Source organism: Malania oleifera, chromosome 12, assembly GCF_029873635.1.
Source record: "Malania oleifera isolate guangnan ecotype guangnan chromosome 12, ASM2987363v1, whole genome shotgun sequence".
Lineage (NCBI taxonomy): Eukaryota > Viridiplantae > Streptophyta > Magnoliopsida > Santalales > Ximeniaceae > Malania > Malania oleifera.
The window spans coordinates 38,126,917-38,152,733 of NC_080428.1; the positions used below are offsets into that span (position 1 = coordinate 38,126,917).

Genomic DNA, 25,817 nt, shown 5'->3' on the forward strand with positions numbered 1-25,817 from the left:
AGTTGTGCTCCAATTCCTTGGCAGGGTGAACAAACCCTTGCATTTTCTTGACTATTGTTTGTATGACTAGGGAAAATTCGTAGTTGCATACTTTGAAGTTTCTTATTACCTTTAAAAAAAAAAAAAATCTGCCCTTTGTTCTGTACATTCCCTTAGCTAACTCATCATTGCATCCTTGTTTATATTTATACATAGTCAATCCCATGTTGTCATGTTATGCGTGACCATATCCATTCATATGCATTATGTTCTATAGCTTAATGTTTGTGCATTGTCGTAATTTTAGGGTTTATATCATTCATAGTCAAGTTTAGTCCTCCTCAGCATAATTGTAGCATATTTGCATTAACCATGGTCACCAACAAAATCATTGACCCAACAAAATTGCACCCACTGACACCTAGTCTTTGTCTACCTGATTAGACACTCTTCAAGAATTTGTGGACGAAAAGTTTGAGCACCCACACAACAGTTTGACCAAGTCATAAAGATGTTAGGTAAAAGCCCTGTTGTGGAAGACATAGAGCCATCTGAAGACATAGAGCCATTTGTTAGGCACCCTAACGACTCCTCATATTCAGTAGGGTCAGCCAAGGGAATCCTTCCTACTTTTGGGATTCCTCTAGCACCTAACAATACGAGTCAGACTCCAAAACAAACCTAGAGTTAATCTAGAGTCTAGATTCAAGGAAGGTAACCTTAAGGAATTTATGATGTAGGGTACCAACCTATTCCCAGGCATGCTCAGCATTCTCCTTTTAGACTGGGTATCGGAGATGGAGGACTTCTTTAATTGGTACCATAGATAAAGTTTGGTGGTAAGGCCAGAAAAGAAGTATTGGCATACAACAAACCCTAGAACGGTAAGGTGAACCTCCTATAACCTAATGCTTAAGTGATGAGATAAATATTGAAAGAAAAATACATCCCTCCTTCCTTTAGGAGCCAGTTGTTCAGCAAGCTCTTGAACCATAAAAAAATCACTATTGTAGGTAACTACATTGACCGATTTGAGGAACTGATGCTTAGGAGTGATGCTGTTGAGGTTACACATCACACTAGAACGAGGTTTGTGAATGGTCTTAAGGAGGATGTCAGGCGAGAGGTTGAGTTGTTCTCTCCAGAGTCCTTAGAGGAAGCCTATCAAAAAGCACTTGCCATCAAAAGGTACCTCAAAAGCTCTTGTAGGTCTTCATCTCAGGTGAGTGAGTCATGTCAATCCAAATCCTTTCCTCATCCTAGGCCTACCATCCATCAATCTAACCCTTGAGAGAGTTCTGCGAAGCAAATAGAGTCACATCATGTTGTTCGCTCTAGTAGACCCAGATTCCTCAAGCTAGTAGCTCATCTATGTAGTGTCATTGTTGTCATGCTAGAGGTCATATTGCTGCTTGTTGTCCCCAACAATCTTTAGCTTTAAAGAGTGAGACTAATGATTTGCCCAATTGTGAGGATTAGGTTGTAGATGTTGTTGAGTACTCGGAAGATGAGGGGGAGCTTGTAGATGATTTTAAGGAGGTTGACCACCATGTTAGTGTGGTTAGATGTGTCTTATCCACTACCATGGATAGTGAGAAGTGGAAACGGACCACTATTTTCCACACTTTCATTCATTGTGGAGAGAGGACATGTAAAGCTTGTACGCTTGTTATTGATTGGGGTAGTAGCATGAATGTGAGCTCCAAGGCTACTCTAGGAAGATTAAACCTTAAACAGGACAAATCTACTTGTTACAGAGAGGTGTCTTGTACCCATCCAGATAAGAGATTATAAGGTATGTAGTCCCGATGGATGTGGCCCATGTCTTGTCAGGGAGACCATGGTTACTTGGTCATGATCTCACTAATCATGCTATGGAAAACACTATGTGTTTAGGCACAAAGATAAGAACATCATTTTGACCCTTGCCAAGCCCACCCCCAAAGATCCTAAGTTTAAGGAACAAGATAGTCCATCAAGCCCCAGTTCAAAGAAATGTTCACTTGCTCGATTGTAGGACTTTTGAGCGAGAGAGCTTAGAAAACAGGTGCATTTTAGCTTTCATCGCTTGAGAGGTTCCTTTTGAGGAGCAAGAGTCTTTATGTGAGTGCCCACCCGAGGTAGGAGAGTTTCTAGCTGAGTCCGAGTTCCCTGATATTGTGCCTAGTGAGTTACCCGGTAAGCTACCATCTATGTGAGACATTCAGCATGCCATAGATCTCATTCGAGGTTCATTACTACCTAACTAACCACATTTTAGGATGAACCCTAAAGAGCGTGCTGAATTGAATAGGCAGGTAGGAGAACTCCTTGACAAGGGCTTTGTGAGACATAGCCTTAGTCCATGTGCTGTAGCAGCTCTCCTAACTCCAAAAAAAGATGGATTTTGGAGGATGTGTGTGGATAGTAGAGCCATCAACAAAATTACCATCCAGTAAGCCTAGACTTGAGGATATGCTTGACACGCTAGTTGGCTCTAGTTGGTACTCCAAGATTTACCTACGCAGTGGGTATCACCAAATTAGAATTAGATCGGGAGATGATTAGAAAACCGTCTTTAAGACCCTGGATGGTTTATTCGAGTGGTTGATCATGCCATTTTGACTTTCTAATGCACCTAACATTTTTATGAGGCTTATGGCATCTTCTTCAGGCATTCATAGGAAAGTTCCTAGTAGTCTACTTTGATGATATACTGATCTATAGTAAATCTAGGGAGGAGCATTTGATACATCTTCATGAGGTCTTTGCCACCTTGAGGGAAGTGAAGTTGTTTGCTAACCTCGAGAAGTGCAGCTTCCTATAGTCTAGTGTGCTCTTTCTTGGTTTTGTAATTCCCGCGTAGGGAATAGCCACTAATCTAGAAAAGGTTAGAGCCATTAGAGAGTGGCTAGAGCCTTGGACTATTACTGAGGTTCGTAGTTTTCATTGCCACGCTACTTTCTATAGGCGATTCATAGGGCATTTTGGCACCATCATGGCTCCTATTATTGAGTGTTTGAAGAAAGGAGAATTTCATTGGACCCCATCAGCTGCTAGAGCTTTTAGAGAGGTAAAATAGAAGATGACCGAAGCACTTGTACTTACGCATTCGGACTTTTGTAGAGTTTTTGAGGTGGCTTATGATACCTTTGGGATAGGTATAGGTGGAGTCTTGAGTCAGAAGGGACATCCTATAGCATTTTCCAGTGAAAATTTTCACATGCCAAACAGAGATATAGCACATATAATAAAGAGTTTTATGTTGTAGTGAGACCCCTCCAACATTGGAGATACTACTTGTTACCTCAAGAGTTTGTACTCTTCTCAGACCACCTTTCTTTGCGATATTTGAGCTTGTAGAAGAAGTTGAGTGCAAAGCATGCTAGTTGGATGGAGTTCCTTAATGAGTACACTTTTTGTTAAGCATCATTTTGGTGTTGAGAATAAAGTGGCTAATTGCCCTAGTAGGGTAGTAATTCTCCATATCATGAGAGCTAAGGTCATTGGGTTTGATCGTCTTAAGGAGAAGTACTCCACTTGCCTTAATTTTGGGATTATCTTTCAGGAGGCGAGTGAGGGCCCCTATATGGATTTTGTAGATTTCATCATCCGAGAGGGAGACCTATTTAAAGGTACTAGGTTATGCATTCCCCGTACTTCCTTTAGATATCTTTTAGTTTGGGAATTGCATGTCGGGGGGTCAGCTGGTCATCTAAGGAGGGGCAAAACCATTGCCTTAGTTGAGGATAGGTTTTATTGGCCTTCCTTAAAAAAAGGGGTGTTGCTAGGATAGTGTCTCAATGCCGCACTTGTTAGTTAGCCAAAGCTAAGAGACAACACTGGCCTTTATACCCCTCTGCCATTGCCACACATGCCTTGGAGAGACCTAAGTATGGATTTTGTTCTTGGACTCCACAAACAGCCCAAGGACATGATTCCATATTTGTTGTTGACAGATTCTCCAAGATGGCACATTTCATTCCATGTAATATTAAGACTTCCAATGCATCTCATGTAGCTAAATTGTGCTTTAGAGAGGTCGTCAAATTGCATGGGTTGCTGACCTCCATAATGTTTATTAGTGATATCAAGTTCTCCAACTACTTTTGGAAGACACTTTGAAAAATGTGTGGAACTCACTTGTTGTTTTCTTCTGCATGCCCCCCACAAACTGATGGGCAGACTGAGGTTGTGAATCATAGTCTTGATGACCTACTTAGGTGTGTTGTGGGAGAAAAACAGGGCAATTGGGACTGGGTGCTGCCTATTGTTGAGTTTGCTTATAATAATTCTGTGAATAGGTCCACAGGTAGGAGTCCTTTTGAGTGTGTATTCAGTTACAAATCCCGTGCACCCATTGATCTTGTTCCTTTGCCACCGGATGCCCGTATTTCTGAGCCTGTTGAGTCTTTTGTCCATCACATTCATGAGCTGCATGCCAAGGTTAGGCGAAAACTTGCTACGAGTAATGTGGATTCTAAGCTTGCTGCAGATATACATCGTAGAGCTAGACTTAATGCAAGTGATAGTGTCATGGTCCGCATAAAACCTTTGCGCCACCCTAGAAATTTATTAAAAAAGCTCCATGCTCGTGTGATTGGCCCTTTCCATATCCTTAAAAAACTTGTACCTAATGCATATGTACTTGATTTACCTACTGATATGAACATTAGTCTAATTTTTAAAGTAGAGGATTTGACACCTTACCGAGTCACTTTTGAGCCTGCCTCCTGGTTTTCCATTTGATGCCCATGCAGGTTCAGCTGCTCCTCAGCCTCCCCCTATTTCTCGATCACAGCAAACAGTGGAGTCTATTTTGGATATGATGAGTTTGAGACGTCTCCTCATGGTGGTTTTCATCATTACTTCGTTTAGTGGAGAGGTCAACATGAGTCAAACGCTACATGGCTTGCTTAGGATGATGTTCGTGACAGCACTCCTGACTTGCTGGAGTCATATTTGCAGTCCCACTCTGCGGAGCAGAGTACCTTTCAGCCGGGGGAGAATGATGGAGGACCACCTGTACCCCCTAGGGCAGCCATTCGGCACACGTATCTCAGGCGTAGGTTTAGGAAAGACTTCTTTTTTTTTTTAGGAATTTTAGTATTTGTAATTATGTGTTTAGTTGGGTCCTATTTGTAAATATGTGTTAGTCATATCAGTGGTATAAGTGCTGGACATGCAAATTATTGAATGGTTATTGTTTGAATTAGATTGCAGTTTCCCTCTCTGTTTCTCTCTCTCTCTCTCATAGGCTCTGCTGTTCTTCTTCTTCTTTTTCTTCCTCCTCCCCTCTTCTCCTTCTTCCTTCTCTTCTCTCTTCTGATTCTGTCTCTCACCTCTATTCTGTTCTCTTCTTCCCATGGTTTTAAATCACGGTAACGGGTAGCGTAACGTAACGGTAACAGGTGTAACGGGAAGCAGGAGTAGCGGATGTTACATAACGGGAAGCGGGTGTAACGGCCGTGAATTTTTTTTAAGCACGCACAACCTTGTGCATATTAGCGAACTTGCATGTTTTAAGCTTTTGGCCATTCTTAGAAAGGGTTTTAGTGTATTTTGGACCCTTTAGTTCGAGTAACTAAGTTATTTGGTAAGGGCAACAAGTTTACATTTGTTTTAAACCATCATTGATAGAAAATTACGTGTGTGCGCGTATTTATACTTCTCATTGTTCTTATCTGTGATAAATTCTTGTGTGCTAAATGAATTAATAAAATAAAATACATTATACACTCCATTAATCTATTAGACACATAAGACATACGAATAATATAAATATAAAATAGCTAGAAAAGAAAGAAGGTTGAAGTTGAAAAATAAAGAACATAAATATCACATTACTAATATTATTAAAAAAAAAATTCTTACCAAGTTAGTATTTTGAAATTGTTAATTACTGCATCTATTGTGAGTATTTAAAGAAAAAGTAAATTTTGTATCATTGTCATCCTCATTATAATCTTTTCCACCTCTTGCCACTTGGTATATTGAGAATGATATATGAAAGAGAGAGAAAAAGTGAGAAGAAAAAGTAAAAAATAAAATATTTTTTTGATGTAACAGTCCTGTAGTGGTTACGTAATGACCGTAGCGGCCTTTACGTAACGGTCGCGGTCCGTAACGGCCGCTACAGCCGTGATTTTTCTTCCCACCGATTTCGCGGTGTGTAACGGTATCGGTAACCCAAAAAACCTTTACGTAACGGCATTACGTAACGGTCGCGGCCTTTATTTAAAACCATGCTTCTTCCCACTGCTGCTGCTGCTTCTCTTCTTCTCCTTCTCTCCTACTTATCTTCTTCTTCTAATTCTCACAATTCTATCTATCTATCTTTCTATCTATATATATATATATATACATTATTATATATTAGTCTAACATCTGTCCTGCATCAGCTGCTTGCTGCAACTTTCCAAAGAATTACAGTTGTGCCACTGGTTCAAAATCCCAACTTCCAGCCAGGATTTCACAACACCTCCTACACTATCATAGACAAAACACAAACGAAACCCTCTCCCCCATGATTTCACCTCCATTTGACAAGGGGTGTCGCCCCAAATGCCACTTGAAGTTACCCAGCTGACTGCCCTTCTGACTGTCCAACTACTAGCAATTTTCATGATACACCACCAGCCTCGCTGCAGTCCCCATCCCTCAATCTACCACCAGCCGAAACAGCATCGCTGGAGGCCCCTCAACAGCAGCTCACACGCCCCACGTACCGGCCACATGCATGAGGGAAGTGCTGAACTTCCCCTGTATTGCCCAAACTCGCGAGGTATTGCTTCCAGCTTCAAGAATTTGGATTTTCTCCTGATATTTTTGAAACTTTTTGTGTGAAAACTGAATTATCAAGCTTGGTTCACATTTCTAAGGACAAAGTTAGCCTAACTTTGGACTGCCAAAGTAAATTTCAGAGTTTTAAAGCCTTTCCAGCATTTAGATTGAGAATCAACTACTGTTTGAAGGTTTCTTGAAGATCTAAGATTAGGGAGTTGAGAAATTGCTCAACTTACCTAGAGAATTCGATAGTTACTCTAGTGAGATAACCAAATTCTCACATTTTCTTGACTAATGTCTGTATGATTACAAAAAACTTGAGATTGCATAATTCTACGTTTCTTGTTACCATTTAAATAAATAAATGAATAAATAAATAATCTGCCCCTTGTCTAGTAAATTCCCCCAGTTTATTCATCAATTGAAAATCCTTGTTCATATCCAAACCTTGTTCATTCCTTGTTGCCATGTCAAGTGAGACCATGACAATTCATCTGCATTATGTTCGATAGCTTCATATGTGTGTTGGATTTCTAGGGAATAAATTAGGAAATCCTATTTTTTGAATAAAATTTGAAATTACTATTTCAGATTCTAGTAGTTTTAGTTTCCTGTTTTCTAGCCTAGAGATCTGCTAATTTGATTTGCTAATTTTGTGGTGATTTGATTTCCTGATTTTGTGGCCTTCCTAATTTGGTGGTCTTCCTCTACTATTTATTTTGTAATCGTGTCTCTTGAAATTCAATAAGAATGGTTATTCTTCTTCTAAAAAATCCTTCATGATATCAGAGCCTTATGCTCTTTTTCTATTTTGTTCTTTCTTCTGATGATGTCGTATAAGTCAGTGATGACCGGCGCCCAAAGAAATCATACCAGCTCTTCCGGTACTTCTGAAACCATTCCGCCCAATCCCACTATTCCTCCCAAGTCTGTATCTGCTGATTACTATTCCCAGAATTCAGCCCTTTATCTCACGGCTACAAAACTCAATGGGCGTAAGAAACCATGGTGCGAGCATTGCAAAAAACCGTGGCATACAAAGGAGATGTGTTGGAAGCTTCATGGTAAACCAACAAATTGGAAGCCAAAATCTAAACGTGACAGTCATGCCTACCAAGCCACTGCAAAAGAAACTCAAGAGCCTTTTACCAACTCGAATGCAATCTGTTGACCCTATGGATCATATCCCGATTTTGATAATGACAAATACTCATGTATTTAATGGATATCTAGCTCATGTGCAGATATATACTAGGAGATATATTGATGGCACATTAAAGCTTAAAGCTGGAAGACCCTATACATGTTGTACTTTATTTCGTTATCATTTAAAGGGTCTGTAATAGTAATTAGGGCTTTTGTATGTAATAATCACACACCCCACATGCATGGTCTAATAAGTAAGCTCAAAATAAAAATGACCTTAGAAAAACCTTAGGGATTACCCTTCGGTCGACCGACACCGAATTTTTTCGCTGTCTTCAAAAAGAAAAAGACCTAAAAATAACCCTAGGACACTCACTCATGCATATATATGTTTGGTCATTTGAATAGGGTATCTACATGCTTTAACAGGACCAAAATGCTCGAAATAGGCTCATTCGGTCGACCGTACTTCATAGTACATATACTGTCGGTCGACCGAGCTTCTAAAGCTCATTTTAGCCCAGTCAACCGAAACCTCTTGAAGTCAATAGTTTGACTTCCTGGTCAACCGAGCGAAATTTGTACTGCACCAACCTGGTCGACCGAGGATTCTCGGGAATTGTCCCAACAATCTAGTCGACCCATAGGCTCAGTTCATCTCTGCCTGGTCGACCGAACCGCGCGATTTTCCTGACGATCGACCGAGACCATAGTTCATTTTTCTCCTAGTCGACCGAACCTCGAAAAATTGCCTTTGACACATATGTCCGGTCGACCGTGTCCCCAGTTCATTTTTGTCCTGATCGATCGAACCATATGAACTTGGGTCGACTGAAAATGTTTCTGGTCGACCAGTGCTCTCGGGCTTGACTTAATTTTTACCGCGGTTATATATTTTTAAACGAGGTTAATATAATTAAATGTCATTAAAACTTTTCTAATAATCCTGACTATATCTCCAATGGTTATATTTCATGGGGTGTCTATAAATATCCCTTCATTTAGGAAAATTAGTAAGGAATTAGCCACTTTGATTAGGAGAGATTCTCTGAAATTCCCAAAACCTATAATACTCATATCTAAGCCCCAACCACTCATACTTACCTTCTCTTATTACCAAAAGTCGTTTGTAAGTTGATTGAGTGATTGTCTTGAAAGGTTTGCTCTCCTTGTGTGTTTGATTGAAACGATTTTCTTGAGAGTCAAACCTAAGTGTTCTTAGGGGGGGATTTGTTCATAAGTCTATCCTAAGAAGACTTACCTAAGCTTCTGAGTATTGCAATTGTTGTGTAATATCTTAGGAAGCTTGTATTTGCTTTTGGGTTGCAAAAACGTTTTCAAAAACATACTCAAATATCTTGTGTGATTTATCTTAACATATTTGTGAAAAGATATTTGTGTTTGTGATATTGATCTTTGCTACAATATTCATTAACTTACATATCCTTTGCTGAATACAAAGATTGAATATCTTTTTGCAAAACAAACATATATATTACTAGAGAATCATACGATTAAGAAAATCTGCTGATTGAAATATACATACATATTGTTTGGCTAGTATCTTTGTGTGAGCATTTAGATTGAACATCTTGTGATACAAAGATCATATAGGTTTGCACTCTCACGCACTGATTACACTGATAGCAATTATTTTGAGAGTTGAAATATTAGACCACACTGAGCTTACATATTAAATCATCTTGTGGTGTATGTGACTGATCGCATCTGGGTACATATCTGTTTTGCACGAAAGCACAATCACTGTACCAACATTGTTTGATTGCAAGTACTATTGTATTTCCAGGCACGGGCCTGAAGAGGGAGACTAGCCCTTTGAAATAGTCCCGGATTGGCTTAGACCTGATTAGGAAAGCTAGGAGCGTCATCCTGTTAAGGTGTGTAGGTTGAGGTCAGCCCCGCTAATTGACCTGGTTGTAAAGGTTGAGGTCAGCCCTGTGCTAATTGACCTGGTTGTAATCGGTGTCATTCCACCCTTAAGTGAGCCTTTAGTGGAATCCTCGGGCTTGTGAGCTAGAGGCGGGGACGTAGGCACAGTTGGCCGAACCCCGATAACATATCGTGTATTTATTTATATTTTCGCACTTTATATTTACCGAACGTATATGTTTTGGTGTGAATGATGCGCATAATTTAAATTTCCATATATTATATTTATTAGCGCATTTGAGATTGCTTAGAAAGACCCTAAATTGTAATATCCTGCTAACATCTAGTCTTACCTAGGAGAAAAGTTTGAAAATTCCAATTTACCCCCCCTCTTGGGAATACACCAATTCTAACACAATCCTTTTTACCGAGGAGCAATTAGAGCACCTGTACAAATTGTTTCAATCTCCAAGACTGTCCTCAACTCCATCTTGTTCTTTGGTACAAAAGGGTATCTCTCTTGCTGCTACGTTTTTAGGTGTTGTTCCTAATTTTGTTCATTCTTGGATAATTGATTCTAGCGCAACTGATCATATGACTGGTTGCTCCAAATTGTTCTCATCCTATAGTCCGTGTGTAGGCAATAAAAAGGTCAAAATTGCAAATGGTTCACTGTCGGTAATTGCCGGGATAGGAACTATCAAACTCACTTCGTTGTTAACTCTCTATGATGTGCTCCACGTTCCAAATTTGTCTTGCAATTTGTTGTCCAGCAGTAAAATTACCTCTCATCATCAATGTCAAGCTAATTCTACTCTTCTTATTGTGAGTTTCAAGAATTAACCACAAGGAGGATGATTGGCAATGCTAAGGAAAAAGATGGACTCTATTATTTTGACGATGGACCCAACTCGAGTAGACAATGTCAAAGTACTTGCTTAAATTCTGTTTTGTTTTCAAAGATAATGATATCATGTTATGGCATTATACGTTAGGCCATCCTAGTTTTCAATATTTAAAATACTTGTTTCCCAATTTATTTCGGAACAAAAGTCCATCTTCTTTTCAATGTGAAGTTTGTCAGTTTTCTAAACATCATCATGCATCCTTTTCCACCCAACCCTACAAACCAACTACACCATTTACTATGATTCATAGTGATATCTAGGGCCCATGTAGAACATATACATATTCTGACAAAAAAATTGTTTGTGACATTTATTGATGATCACATGAGATTAAGTAAGCGGGTTTATTTGAAGGAAAAATCTGAAGTGGAAACAATTTTCAAAAAATTTTACACCATGGTACAAACACAATTTCAAAAAAATATTCAAATATTGCAAAGTGATAATGGTCGAGAATATTTCTAAAACATTTTGGGCCATTTTTTTCTAGAAAAATGAATTGTCCATCAAACCTCTTGTGTCGACACTCCGCAACAAAATGGTTTGGCTGAAAGAAAAAACACACTTATTGGAAGTAGCTTGGGCATTGCTTTTTACCAATTAGGTACCTAAATATCTTTGGGGTGAAGCCGTTCTTACTGCTACATATCTCATAAATAGAATGCCTAATAAGGTTATAAGCTTTGAAACACCTTTTGATGTTTTTCATAAGTTTTATCCAACAAATCGGTTGTCTTCTTCTTTACCACTAAAGATACTTGGTTGTACCGCTTTTGTTCATATTCATAGTCATAATTGAGGAAAACTTGAACCTCGAGCCACAAAATGTGTGTTTGTTGGTTATGCTCCCACTCAAAAGGGGTATAAATGTTTTGAATCCATTTCCAAAAAAAAAATGTTTATTACCATGGATGATACATTCTTTGAATTACATCCCTATTTTGCACCTCATCTTTGGGGGAGGAACCAAAACAAAGATTCGGCTATGTTTCATGATTTTTTCCAAACTGAAGACTTGCAAAATGAAAACCAAAGATTTATTATACCAAGAGAAAGTGAGTCGAATTTTTTAGATACTGAAAAGGCAGATCTTCCTACAGTGCCATCTCATGATGTTCATGATCCTATAATGACTAACAAAGGAGTAAAAAAAAAAAAAAAGACACCTCAGCGTTGGTACCATTTGACATTGTCTACTCGCAATAGAGGACAACTCGAAAGAAAGGGCCTTCCAATCCTTTACACTATCCAGAATCCATAAACCTTCAAGGTAATGACCTCACCTCGCCTTTACCTCATGTTCAGTCCATTTCATCTTCGAGCTCTGAGTCCTCTAGTTCTGAACCCGAGTCTAGATCCAATCCTGAGTTCGATGATTAACTTCCCATTACTGTCTAGAAGAGTGTGAGGTCTTGCACCCAACATCCATTGTCCAAATATGTGTCATATGAAAATCTCTCACCTGTTTTTCGTGCTTTTACCTCACAATTGTCTTGTATGGAGATTCCTAATACTGTGCAGGATGCTCTGAAAGTTCCTAGTGGAAGGTGGTTGTCTTCAAGGAGATGAAAGCTCTTGAAAAAATGGCACGTGGAAGTTAGTTGATCTACCAAGAGGAAAGACAACTATAGGGAGCAAATGGGTGTTTACAGTCAAGTATAGATTTGATGGTTCTCTAGAACGATATAAAGCTCGATTCGTCACAAAGGGATTCACTCAAACCTGTGGCATTGATTACTTGGAGACATTCGCCCCAGTCTCAAAGCTAAACTCTGTAAAAGTTCTTTTGTCACTTGCAGCTAATCGTGACTGGCCTCTGCAACAGTTGGACATAAAAAATGTGTTTCTTAATGGAGACCTAGAGGAAGAAGTGTACATGGATGCACCTCCAGGATTTGGTGAAAAGTTTGGCACAAAGGTGTATAAACTGAAGAAGTCCTTATATAGGTTAAAATAGTCACCAAGAGCCTAGTTTGAGAAATTCACTCAGTTTGTTAAAATTCAAGGGTATACTCAAGGGCAAGGTGATCACACGATCTTTATAAGACATTCACAGGATGGGAGGATAGCAATACTAATTGTGTATGTAGACGATATAATTCTCACTACAGATAACATACTTGAGATGAACCAATTGAAGAATTCCCTTTCATCAACATTTGAGATCAAGGACTTAGGATCTATGAGGTATTTCCTTGGAATGGAGGCTGCTCCGTCGAAGAAAGGGATTGTTGTCTCCCAACGGAAGTATGTCCTTGACCTCCTTAAGGAGACTGGGATGAGAGGTTGTAGGCCAGCAGACACTCCAATAGATCCCAATCAGAAACTTGGAGATGACATGGAAGGTGATTCAATGAATACAACTCGGTATCAAAAGTTGGTGGGAAAGTTAATTTACTTATCACATACATGGCCCGATATTGCTTTTGCTGTGAGTTTGGTACGCCAGTTTATGCATTCACCCTACGAGAAACATCTTCAAGCAATTTATTAGATTCTCAGATACTTGAAAAGTACACCAAGCAAGGATTTATTCTTTCAGAAGACCACACAGCAAAACATAGAGGCATACACTGATGCAAATTGGGCAGGCTCAGTTATTGACAGGAGATCCACGTCAAGATACTATACTTATGTCTGGGGAAATATGGTCACATGGTGAAGCAAGAAACAAAATATAGTTGCAAGGAGTAGTGCCAAGGCAGAATATAGGACTATGGCTAATGGAGTTTGTGAGATGCTATGGCTGAAGAGAATTCTTGAAGAGTTGCGGATGCCAGTGAACATGCCAATAAAGTTGTATTGTGACAACAAAGCTACCATAAGTATTGCTCAAAATCCAATACAACATGATCGCACGAAGCAGGTAGAGATTGACAGACACTTCATAAAAGAGAAAATTGATAGTGGAACTGTTTGCATGCCTTTTGTTCCTACTACTCAAAAATTAGCCAATATCTTCACCAAAGGACTCTTCAGACCTAGTTTTGAGCTCTTTGTAAGCAAGTTGGGCATGATAGATATCCACGTTCCAACTTGAGGGGGGTTGTCGGATTTCTAGGGAATAAATTAGGAAATTCTATTTTTTGAATAAAATCTAAAATTACTATTTCAGATTCTAATAGTTTCAGTTTCCTATTTTCTAGCCTAGAGATCTGCTGATTTGATTTGTTGATTTTGTGGCCTTCCTAATTCGGTGGTCTTCCTTTACTATTTATTTTGTAATCGTGTCTCTTGAAATTCAATAAGAATGGTTATTCTTCTTCTAAAAAATCCTTCAGTGTGCATTGTAGTAATTTTAGGATTTATATCACTTGTAGTAAGGTTTAGTCTTTCCCAGCTTCATCACACCATATTGCATTATCCATGGTTATTGACAAAGATATTGAAACCAATCCCACTAAACTTGTACCAAACGATACCCAATCCTTGTCTATCCATTTAGAGACCCTTCAAGAGTTGATGGACCAAAAATTTGAGCGCCTCAGACAACAATTTGCCCATACCATCAAGTTGTTAGGTAAACACCCTATTGTAGATGACACAGAACCATCAATTAGGCACCCCAATAAGTGCCCATATTCAACAGGGTCAGCCCAGGGCATTCTTCCTACTCCAAGAATTCCTCTAGTCCATAACAATATGAGTCAAGCTCCGAAATAGACCAGTAGACTAGTTCCATCCCTCTAGTCTCAAGCCAATCTAAAGTCTAGGTTTTAGGAAGATAGCCTTGAGGAGTTTAATGATGTAGGCAACCAACCTAATCCTAGGCATGCTCCACATTCCCTAGGGCAAGGTTGGGAGGACTATGGAGATGCTACAAAAACGATCAACGTAGATGTATGTTCTCCTATGATGGGAAATTAGGCCTAGGCTCCTTTTTAGACTGGGTAGCAAGGATAGAGGATTTCTTTAACTAGTACCACATAGGGGGTGAGGAAAAAGTTCAATTTGCCAAGATGAAACTAGTGGGATCAGCAAAGAAGTTTTTCCTAACTATGCAGCAAACCTTGGAACTGTTGGGAGAACCTCCTATTACCTGGTGGGAAGCAATGAGACAACGATTAAAATAAAAGTACAACCTCCTTCCTTTAAGAGCCAGTTGTTCAGTGAGCTTCAAAACCATAAACAGACCACTGTTGTAGCCAATTACATTGATCAATTTGAGGAATTGATGCTTGGGAATGATATTGTTAAGGTCACACCTCACAGCGTGACTAGGTATGTGAATGGTGAATGGTCTTAAGGAAGATATTAGGCGAGAGGTTGAATTGTTCTCAATAGAGTCTTTAGAGGGAGCTTGTTAAAAAAGTTCTTGCCATTGAAGAGTACCTTAAGGTCTCTCGTAGGTCTTCATCAAAGGGGAGTGAATCTCATCATTCCAATTCCTTTCCTTAGCTAGTCTACCATCCCTTAGTCTACCCTAAGAGAATGTTCTATGAAGCAAATAGAGTCACGTCATGTTGTTTGCTCTAGTGGGCCTAGTATTTCCTCAAGCTAGTAGGTCATTTGTGCAGTGACATCATTGCCATGCTAGAGGTCATGTTGCCACCTGTTGTCTCAGTGAGCCTTAGCTTTAGAGTGTGAAACTAATGACTTGCTTGATTGCAAGGATCAGGTTGTAAATGTTGTTGAGTACGTGAGCTTGTTGTTCATTTTGAGGAGGATGACTACCATGCTAATGTGGTTAGGTGTGTCTTATCACTCTCATGGATAGTGAGAAGTGGAAACAAACCACTATTTTCTGCACTTCCATTCATTGTGGAGATGGGACATGTTAGTTATTGATGGGGATAGAAGCATGAATTTGATCTCCAAGGCTACTCTAGGAAGATTGAACAGAGTCCCACCCTAATCCTTTTAAGGTGAATAGGGGTAAACAAGACAAATCTACCAATTACCAATAGGTCTCTTGTAGCCATCCAAATTGGAGATTATAAGAATAGGATCTATTGTGATGTACTATTGATGAATGTGGCCCATGTCCCGTTAGGGCAACCATGGTTATTAGATCATGATGAAACCAATCATGGTAGGGAAAATACTTACCGTGCTTAGGCACAAAGATAATAATATCATCTTGATCGCTACCAAGCCCACTTCCAAGGATCCTAAGTCAAGGAACAAGGTAGCCCTTCAAGTCCTAGTTCAAAGAAGCATTCACTTGCTTGATCATATGACTTTTGGGCGAGAGAGCCAAGAAAACCGGTGCATTTTAATAGTCATTGCTCGAGAGTTTTCATGTGAGTACCCACCTGAGGTAAGAGAGTTGCTGGTTGAGTTCTTTGATGTTGTGCTTGGTGAGTTACCTGGTAGCTACCACCTATGCGAGACATTCTGCATGCCTAAATCTCATTCTAGGTTTGCAATTACTCAACTTGCCACATTATAGAATGAACCATTTAGGTGTGCTGAATTGAATAGGTAGGTAGGAGAACTCCTTGACAAGGGCTTTGTGAAACATAGCCTTAGCCCCTATGCAGTACCAGCTCTCCTAACTCCGAAAAGAGATGGATATTGGAGGATGTGTGAGCCATTAACAAAATCACCATCAACTATAGGTTCCCTATCCCTAGACTTAAGGATATGCTTGATATGCTAGCTGGCTCTAGTTGGTACTCCAAGATTGGCATGTGTAGTGGGTATCACCAAATTAGAATTAGACCAAGAAATGAGTGGAAAACGGCTTTAGGATGGTTTATTTGAGTGGTCGGTCACGCCCTTTGGACTCTTCAATGCCCCCAATACTTCTATAAGGGTTATGTCACATGTTTAGCAACCATTCAGAGGAAAGTCCCTAGTGGTCTACTTCGATGATTACCAATTTACAATAAAATTAGGGAGGAACACTTGATACATCTTCATGTGATCACTGATCTTTGTCACCTTGAGGGAAGCGAAGTTGTTCACTAATCTCAAGAATTGCAACTTCTTAGATTCTAGTATGCTCTTTATTGGTTTAGTGTTCTCCACACATGGAATAGTTGTTGATCCAAAAAAGGTTAGAGCCATTAAAAAGTGGCCTGAGCCTAAGAGTCTAGGACTCTTATTGAAGTTTATAGTTTTCATGGCCTCACTACTTTCTATGGGCAATTCATAAAGCATTTTGGCACCATCATGGCCCCTATCATTGAGTGTTTGAAGAAAAGAAAGTTTCATTGGACCCCATCGCTTTTAGAGAGGTTAAACAAAAGATGACTAGAGTACCTATACTTAAGAATTCGGACTTTCATAGAGTATTTGAGGTGGCTTGTGCTGTCTCGAGGATAGGTATAGGAGGGGTCATGAGTCAAGAGGAACACCTTATAGCAGTTTTCAATGAAAAAACTCTCAAATGCTAGACAGAGAGATAGTACATATGATAAAGAGTTTTATGCTATAGTAAGATCCCTCCAACATTTGAGATACTACTTTTTACCCCAAGAGTTTGTACTCTTTTCTAAGCACCTTACTTTGCCATATTTGAGCTCATAGAAGAAGTTGAGTGCGAAGCATGTTTGTTGGGTAGGGTTCCTCAACGAGTACACATTTGTTCTTGAGAATCATTCCGGTGTTCAAAATAAAGCGGTTGATGGCTTAATAGAATAGCAGTTATTTTCCATATCTCAAGATCCGATGTCAATGGGCTTGACTGTTTGAAGGATGAGTACTCTACTTGTCCTAATTTTGGGCTTATCTTCTAGGAGGTGAGTAAGGGTTTTGTAGATTTCATCATCCATGAGGAATACCTATTTAAAGGTACTAGCTTATGCATTTCCCATTCCTTTAGAGATCTTTTAGTTTGGGAATTGCAGGCCAAAGGATCAGCTAGTCACTTAGGGAGGGATAAAACCATTGCCTTAGTTCAAGATAGGTTTTATTGGCCTTCCTTAAAGAGGGATGCTGCTAGGATAGTGTCTCAATGTCGCACCTGTCAATTAGCCAAATCTAAGAGATACAATGGCCTTTATACCTTTCTACCATTGCCACACATATCTTGGACAGACCTAAGTTTTTTGTTCACATTCATAAGTTGCATGCTAAGGTTAGGGGAAAACTTGCTAGGATTAATATGGATTATAAAATTGCTACAAATGTGCATTGTAGAGCTAGAGAGTTTAATGTAGGTGGTAATATCATGGTTCACATAAGACCTAAACGGTACATAGAAATGCATTTAAAAAGCTCCATGCTTGTGCCATTGGCCCTTTCCTCATCCTTAAAACTTGGACCTAATGCATATTTACTTAATTTGCCTACTCATATGACCATTAGTCCAGTTCTTAATGTGGAGGATTTGCGCCTTATCGAGGCACTTTTGAGCCTCTTGGTTTGCCATCTAGTGCTCAGTTTAGCAGCTCCAGCCTCGATTTCTCAACCACAATAAACATTGGAGTCTATCTCAGATGATGAGTTCATGACGTCTCCTCAGAATGGATTTTGTTGCTACTTGGTTTAGTGGAGAGGTCATCCTAAGTCGAATGCTACATGGCTTGCTGAGGATGATGTCCGTGATAGCGCTCTTGATTTGCTGGAGTCATATTTGCAATCCCACTCTTCGGAGCAAAGTTCCTTTCAGCTGGGGGAGAATGATGGAGTACCATCTACATCCTACAGGCCACCTGTTCAGCGCACATATTTTAAGCATACATTTAAGAAGGTTTAGGCAATAATATTTGTATGAGGACCTCTTTGTATTATTTAGTGACTTCCTTTAGTATTTTATAATTATGTGTTTAGTTGGGTTATTTTTGTAAATATTGGTTAGTAATGGTGGTTAAAGTGCTGGACATGCAAGTTGATGCACAGTTGATTATTTTGATGTACAATTGATCTTCTTCTTTTTTTATGATACATTTTGAATACAGATTTCTGCAGTTTCCCTCCCTCTGTCTCTCTCCCCAGCAAGTTTCTTCTTCTTCCTTCTTCTTCTTCTTACTCTCTCATATCCGTTCTGTTCTGCCTCTCTTTCTGACCTTCTCTCCTTCGGTCCCGCTGCTGCTGCTTCTCTTCTTCTTTCTTCTTCTTCCCTTCTCTTTTCTAGCTCTCTCCCTAATTCTCTCAATTCTCTCTTTATATCTAAATTCTATCATTTGTTCAGCATCAACTTGGTTCTAATTTATTCTGTCCACGATTTCAACTAAAACACGTCAAAATTAAGATCAAAATTATTAAATTATTGAAAGTACTATTTGAGGATTTCGTTTTTTCCCTACTATCATAAACTTCTAAGAGAACTTAAGCCAAAATTCCCATTTAAATTGTTTTATTGTTTTCATTTGGTTGTTTTCCATGTTAAAAACTTGAAATATATTTGACTAGATTTTATAATGGATGTCCAAAAAACAGCCCCATGCCTACAAGTCCAAGCTGGCAATGTAGAAGATTGGGGTTAGGCATATCGATATGTTTATATTTAAGTGAATAAAGGTCTTCAGTTAGTTTATTTTTATTACTTTTTTGCATTCAACTTCTCCAGGTCACAGCACATGTATCGGTGTCTAAATGTTTGCTGTCACTTGAGCCGTTTTCTTTATTACTACGTATTCAGCTTCTCTAAATCTGCAGCGCTAATATTATTTATTTTTTTGTATGGCTCAGATGGTTCTAAGTGGACACAATAGAATAGTAGATGCTTAGGAAAAAAAAAAAGTGAATCAGTAGATGGGAATTCAAGAATATCAAACAACAGAGTAAAGGATGACAATATGATCATTCAACCACTACAGAAGTTGAACCAATTTAAAGGTGGGTTAGTAGGTTTAATAGATAAAAACTAAAAATATAATTTTAGATTACATCTGTCCTAAATGAGAGAGAGAGAGAGAGAGAGAGAGAGAGCTACCAATTGCATGTGTCCATATCTCAATTATAATATTGTTCCAACCAACAAGGTGAAGATCTGGATGGTGACCTGCAACAAAGACAACATTGTTTGCTCGTCAAAATAAGACACCTACAATTTCATGAAATTAACAAGATGTATACCCCATCAGCCCAAAAACGTGCACACAAGCACTTTTGTGCATAAGTGCACAAGTGCACAGACAAAAACAGAGAGCCTACTGACTGATAACTGGCCTTTTCTCAAACCTTCAATTGGATCATACTCAAAAGAATCGCAATGATGAAAGCAATTTTCCATCTGTAGGAGACCTTTACATGGTGCTTCAGCAAACCATATGGCTCCCATTGAGAAAAATATCACTCAGAAATATTCAATTTTTTAACATAAATTACTTAGAAAGTCATTTTCATACTTGGAGTCCACTTTGGCAGAAACTAAAGTGAACTATCAAATAGTAGGCTCAAAGTAGAATAGACCTAAAGAAACATTTACAGCTTTTGTCATGACCAAAATCTTCCATGCAATGCAATCTTTGACTTCCACTCAAGAGCACATGCACACGTGTTTATTTCTAAATGCCCTCTTTCCTATCATTTAACATTCTACATTAACCAAGGGAAATGCCATTATTTGAAAGGACACAAGATTATTAGTTTAATAACCTTGACCAAGCTCAAGTGCAAAAGGACAAAAATAATAAATATCATTTGAACCAGGCTGGGTTTTTCTAATGGGAATACGCATCTAGAAAATTTTGAAATCAGAGTACAGTTTTAGTCAGTTATCAAACACAAACTGCAGATGCTGACTGAAAACATGTCGATCCCTATTTCAAAGAGAATATAACAGTCCTATTTAGCATTTTCTTTATGCAGCAAAAATTTTGGTTTTACATACTGGTGCCAATAATACATATAAACTATTTAGAGGTCACCAGATTAATCAATTTGGAATCTTGGATCTGTCTCAAAAATCCATTGCACTCTTTTTCAATGTGATAAGCATGCATCTGCATGCACACTCTCATATATGCGAGACACCAACATATTCAGAGAAAAAGAGGAGCAAAGAGTCAGATACCTTCTGCCTCTGCCACTTCAGCGACAAGCTGAAATAACTCCAATCCTTTGATGAAACTCTTCACTTTCAACGATTGGCTCAGCTTCAGTGAGCCACCTTCGTCCACCAAATTCCACCCAGGTACCTAAATAAACACATAGCTTCAAAAATTAAATTTATGTAAACCAGGTGCCAAATGATACGAATTGAAACACTAACCTTCAAAATTAGTTCATCTGCCGCCTGTTTAGTCATGGGCCGCAGGTCCTTTGAATTGCAAGGTACACACTTCTTAATTGACAAATCTAACATGGCCAGTAAACTATGTCAGGCAACAAGAAGTACCCATTTACATATATACAAATAATCAAAAACCGTGTATTATGAGGAACCAATCTTCAAAATAAACAAGTAGATTCAACAATTGAACACATAGATCTCATTGGAGTTGATAAATTCAATTTGAAGACTACAGAGCATTAGTATATGGGCTGAAGATTATGGGGAGAATATTTGGGGAAGCATATATATTAGAGAACAAATTAGGAATAAAATCAAATTCCACAGCATGTCAACATTTCTAAATATATTTTCTTTCAAAGCCGATGACAGCAAACTCAACCAATAATCTCAAGAACAAGTTTTCTTCAAGTGGAGGGGTCTGATGTAGGATGCAATGTGGGGTCAACCAAATTCTTATCTGGATTCTTATTGACTTTATTGTATTTTTTGTAGCCATTGTTTATAGGGATTTTATTTTCTTATAATATGTATCTTGATTGTTGCTATTTTATTGTAATTCTTGCATCATAATTAATAGGGATTTTATTTGCTTATTATTAGCTGTTCTGAGAGTTTTAATTATACTTACTTAAAATAGACTCTACTAAAATTCTAAATAGGTAAGGAATATTCTACAAGGGTTGCAAGTTTTATTATGCTTACTGAAAGGCATCTATGGTGTAATAACATGAAATAAGTCTTATTATTTTGATGTTATTTCTTTGATGGATTCCAAACATTCTAAAAGATCGTATGGTTTAATCTCATCTACTCGAATGATATCAAGCCTTATGCTTCTGTTCTTTGTCAGATCAACATATTGAATAAACAAAAATCCAAATACATAGTATTGAAAGTGAATTCAAACCCTACATTGTGACCTTGTTAGAATTACAATATCAGCATGTAGGATCATTTTTGGGATTTTAGAACAGCAAAAAAAAAGGATAAAAAGAATAAGTAAGGATGAATTTTCTCCAACTGCAATGGTAGCATGGAGGTTCAATTTTAGGGCATGTCATTGACTTTATATAATCATTTGAAAGCTACGAAACAAATGAAAATGAAGAAGTGTGTTGGAATCCATTGGATCATCAAATATCACACATTGGAAGGTAATCACACACCTTTGTTGGTACAAAAGGTTCTAAATCCACAAGGTGAGTTCCTATATGATGATACCTCCAAATGCTCCCCAAGAATACCACTTACTTGAGTACTGGAGCTGTATGTAAATATAACAAGCCATTCTTACATAATAAAACAACTCCATAAAAAAGGAGAACAAACAAAGGAAAAAAAAAAAAAGGAAAACCTATTGAATTAAAAAGACAAGCAAAATAAAAGGAATGAATACAAGAATGAACTAATGACTACAAAACTGATAAAAGTTCACTGTCACTACCAACTCTGTGTGCATGCTTGTGTGAGGCAAAATGTTTTATTTAAGACATTACAAAATTCCAGATATGGATTAAAAAAACCTTATCTAATTTAAATTAATCTGCACTTGCATGTTGTAGGAAATTTCTGTAGCATTGTACATAAACAAGACTACATGAAAGCAAAGTTTAAAAAACACATTCTAATTTATAGAGTTGGCATATCCAGAGCTGAATATCAAACTGGGACTTGGAACCAAATGATCATATCTTGACAATATAAATTGCAAGTGCACTTCCTAGTCACTACTAGTGAAAAAAATGCTTAACCAACAGATGACACCACAAATGCAAATAACTGCCTTTCTCCTATGTTAATTGGAATTCTATCCTAAAGATAAGGGTACAACTGATTCAAAAGCCATGCAAGAATGATATCAGATTAAACAACAAGAGCCCATATTGCTTGTCGAGAACTTGTCGAGCACTTTAATTTTGAACCTCTCGTCGAATGGAATGTTTCTAAACTTTTCTTCCACACAACATTTTTGGGCCACAAAACTACGTTGGAATAAAAATTTTATGAAGCAAACAAAACCAGTCACAGTATTAAGAGTTGACAACAACAACAGATGACAATAATACGAATGCTTTGAAGTCCCATTCCATGGAAACTCAATTGGCTTTTCCTTTTTGCAACATTAAAGGGAAAAATGGAACCCCCATCCATCCAATATATTAAAAAATGATTTTGTTATGTTTATGTGTGCTCTAGTTTCTTGGAGAATTTTCTGTTGACGGATTTATGAGAATTTGGGAGGTGTAGGGATGCATGGAATCTTTTGCTGACTGTGCAGTTTTTGCTGTCAGTGATTTGGCTAGATAGAATTATTGTCATATTTTTTGAAATCAGGTTGTGTCTAGAGATTTGATATGGGATTGATTTTTTTTTTGCTTCATTGTGATCTTTTCATCCGGTTGCTATGGAAGTGGCTGTTTTTCTGATGTACAGCGAGATTGGTAATTTGGTATACTTGCTACCTAGATTTGATCTTTATTGCTAATTTGCGAATGATCTTTTTTTTTTTTTCCTTTTTGCACCTCTTTCAATTAGGAGGATGTATTTTCCTCCTTGTACATTCTTTTCTTTTCTTAAAGAAGTTTCACTTTATAGATTTTTTTATTAAAAAAATTTTAAAATGGTATCCAAAACACCAAAACGTCGTATATTAAAAAAAAAAAAAAAAGATGCTAACAAGAAAGACCCAAGGAATATGGTTTTTTCAATCTAATACAATAAATTATTTATTTTATACTCTTCTCTGAGGCATTAAAACAAGCCGCGCACAACATTTTTCAAACCAATCCACGCATAAACTCAAATTACATCAATTCTATATTTGTTTCTGTCTTCGTTTTTCTCACAATTAAAATTCAATTAATTCGACAAAAAGAATACAAGAAATACGCAGCCCCAACTCAACAACATCAAATACTAATTTGAACGGGTCTTCTCTTCAGAAGAAAAAAATCAAATAAATTAGAAATCCAAAAATCAAAAAAAAAAAAAAAAAAAAGGAAAATAGAACATGGGTAATGGAGAGCAGTACCGTCCATGAGCTCCAAACTGGTTTCGCAACAGTGATGTCAGAGGCACCTGAAGAAATCAAAGGCAATGACCACAGAGCAGCGAGAGAGAGAGAGAGAGAGAGATTCGGGTTACACACCAGAGATTTGGAGAGTGGAAGGAGACGAATCTGCAGCATGGGGGCGGTCATGGATAAATCCAGAAGAGTATGACTGCTTCTCTCTTCGGCGATAAAACTGGGAACTGCGAACCTGTAGGCACCCGTTTCGCGCCACACTCGATCTCTACCCATCAGTTCATACTGGATACCGCGCTGCTGGCATTGCAAAATTGACGTCATGTTTACGCCTCATTGAGTCATTTTGCGTTTGAACTTTGAACTTGACTTTTCAACTTGAATATTTTCGATTCGCATTGTTTATCCTTTGCCCTTTACTTATGCTTGCAATTTTATTTTTTTTTTAAAAAAATTGTTCACACGGAACTATTGAATTGGGTTGCATATTTCTGTTCCAATCATCTCTATCGCTATTATTAATCACTAATATCAGTTTTAAAAAATCTTAAATAATTTTGAATCACTTTTTAATTCAGTTTTTCTTTAAAAATTCCTTAATTTATAAGCTATTTTACAATTAAAATACGTAAAAATCAGCCCTACGGACATGGCACAGTAAAAAGACATCGACAAGTAAGAAGGAATATCGAAAGTTCAATTCCAAGTAAATACATTCACAAAGTCAGCGGTACTTATGGATGGTGAGAGTTCGCTTTGTGAGTCAGCGAGAACCGTAGGTGGTGAAAGTTCTCTGTAAGTTAGCGAGGACCGTAGATGGTAATGGAAATATGTCACGGGAATCGGGTTGGCCGAATTTTCAACTAATGCACAAAAGTCATGTCCGCATTCCGGACTTTGTCCTGATCAGCGAGACTTAGGGGCGAAGAACGTTGATTTGTAGGTTTAGTGTCACACCAAGGGATTCGAAGGGTTCGTTGATGACTGGAGTTCTTATGTAATGAAAAAAAACATAAAAATCATGTATGCATAAGTAATTTAATAACTTAAATTTTATTCTAAATTTTTTTTTAAAATAAAACTTTATTATTATTATTATTATTATTATTTAAATTTATAATTTTAAAATTTATTACGATCGATCAAATTTAATCATTAAACAACACGGGCGCATCGTGTGTGCTCCGAAGCTTTTGAGTAATAATTATCATAAGATATTTTAAAATATAATAAATATATATTATAAAAATATTATTTTAGAAAAATTATGGGTGGGACTTGTTAATAATTTTTATGGATGGTTATAATGATATTTTTTGGAATATTTATAGGAATATTTAAATATATATATATACACATAAATAGTTATAGGAATGTTTTTGAAATTATTATTGGTAGTAATAAAAAAATTTTGAAAATGTTAAAAATCAGACCAAGAAAGAAGAGTTCTCCTTTTAATAGTAGAGATGATTTATTTGCTAAACATGTATTTTTAAAATCCAAAACTCTCATATGAAGTCATTGGGTTAATTAAACAACCCAATAATATTAATATACATAATAATATATATTATTTATTATGTCTATTACAAAAATAGTATTAAATCGATTTCTAGATAAATATTAGATAAATACTAATTAAAATCATGTATAGTATTAAAATAAAAAATCACCCATAACCATCTAAATAAAATTTTAACTATATTTTTTTATTAACATTCTTTAAAATGTTATGTAAATATTAAATTTTGTTAGAAAATATGGTACAAATATTAAAAAAAAAAAAAACTTAAATACAAATCAAATACAAACATGATTCGCAATAAGACTGAGGCACAGATATTTCGATCTTTTAAAAAAGATTCAAGTTCTCTGCATTTTTTTCAACTTAGCCCATAAATCGGTGTAACAGAATTTCACTTGACTTGTCTTCTCCAGAATACAACAATCCGAATTGAATCTCTCCATTTCTGCA

At 37.5% G+C, this 25,817-nt stretch overlaps 1 protein-coding gene across 2 annotated transcripts in view; it reads right to left on the reverse strand.

Annotated features, from left to right (window-relative positions):
* The window catches only part of LOC131145193 (pterin-4-alpha-carbinolamine dehydratase 2, mitochondrial), a 28,245-nt gene extending 4,008 nt beyond the window's left edge, over positions 1-24,237 (reverse strand). Inside the window, exons 1-6 of one of the 2 annotated variants that reach the window (XM_058094328.1) lie at positions 23,966-24,237; positions 23,849-23,895; positions 21,984-22,081; positions 20,794-20,879; positions 20,596-20,719; positions 19,513-19,581 (exon numbers count right to left, since the gene is read on the reverse strand). In XM_058094328.1, the coding sequence (XP_057950311.1) occupies positions 19,513-19,581; positions 20,596-20,719; positions 20,794-20,879; positions 21,984-22,081; positions 23,849-23,895; positions 23,966-24,166 (625 nt within the window). In that variant the 5' untranslated portion in view covers positions 24,167-24,237. The remainder of the gene's footprint in view (positions 1-19,512; positions 19,582-20,595; positions 20,720-20,793; positions 20,880-21,983; positions 22,082-23,848; positions 23,896-23,965) is intronic. The other variant, XM_058094329.1, reaches the window with a different exon arrangement.
* Between the last annotated feature and the right edge of the window lie 1,580 nt (positions 24,238-25,817).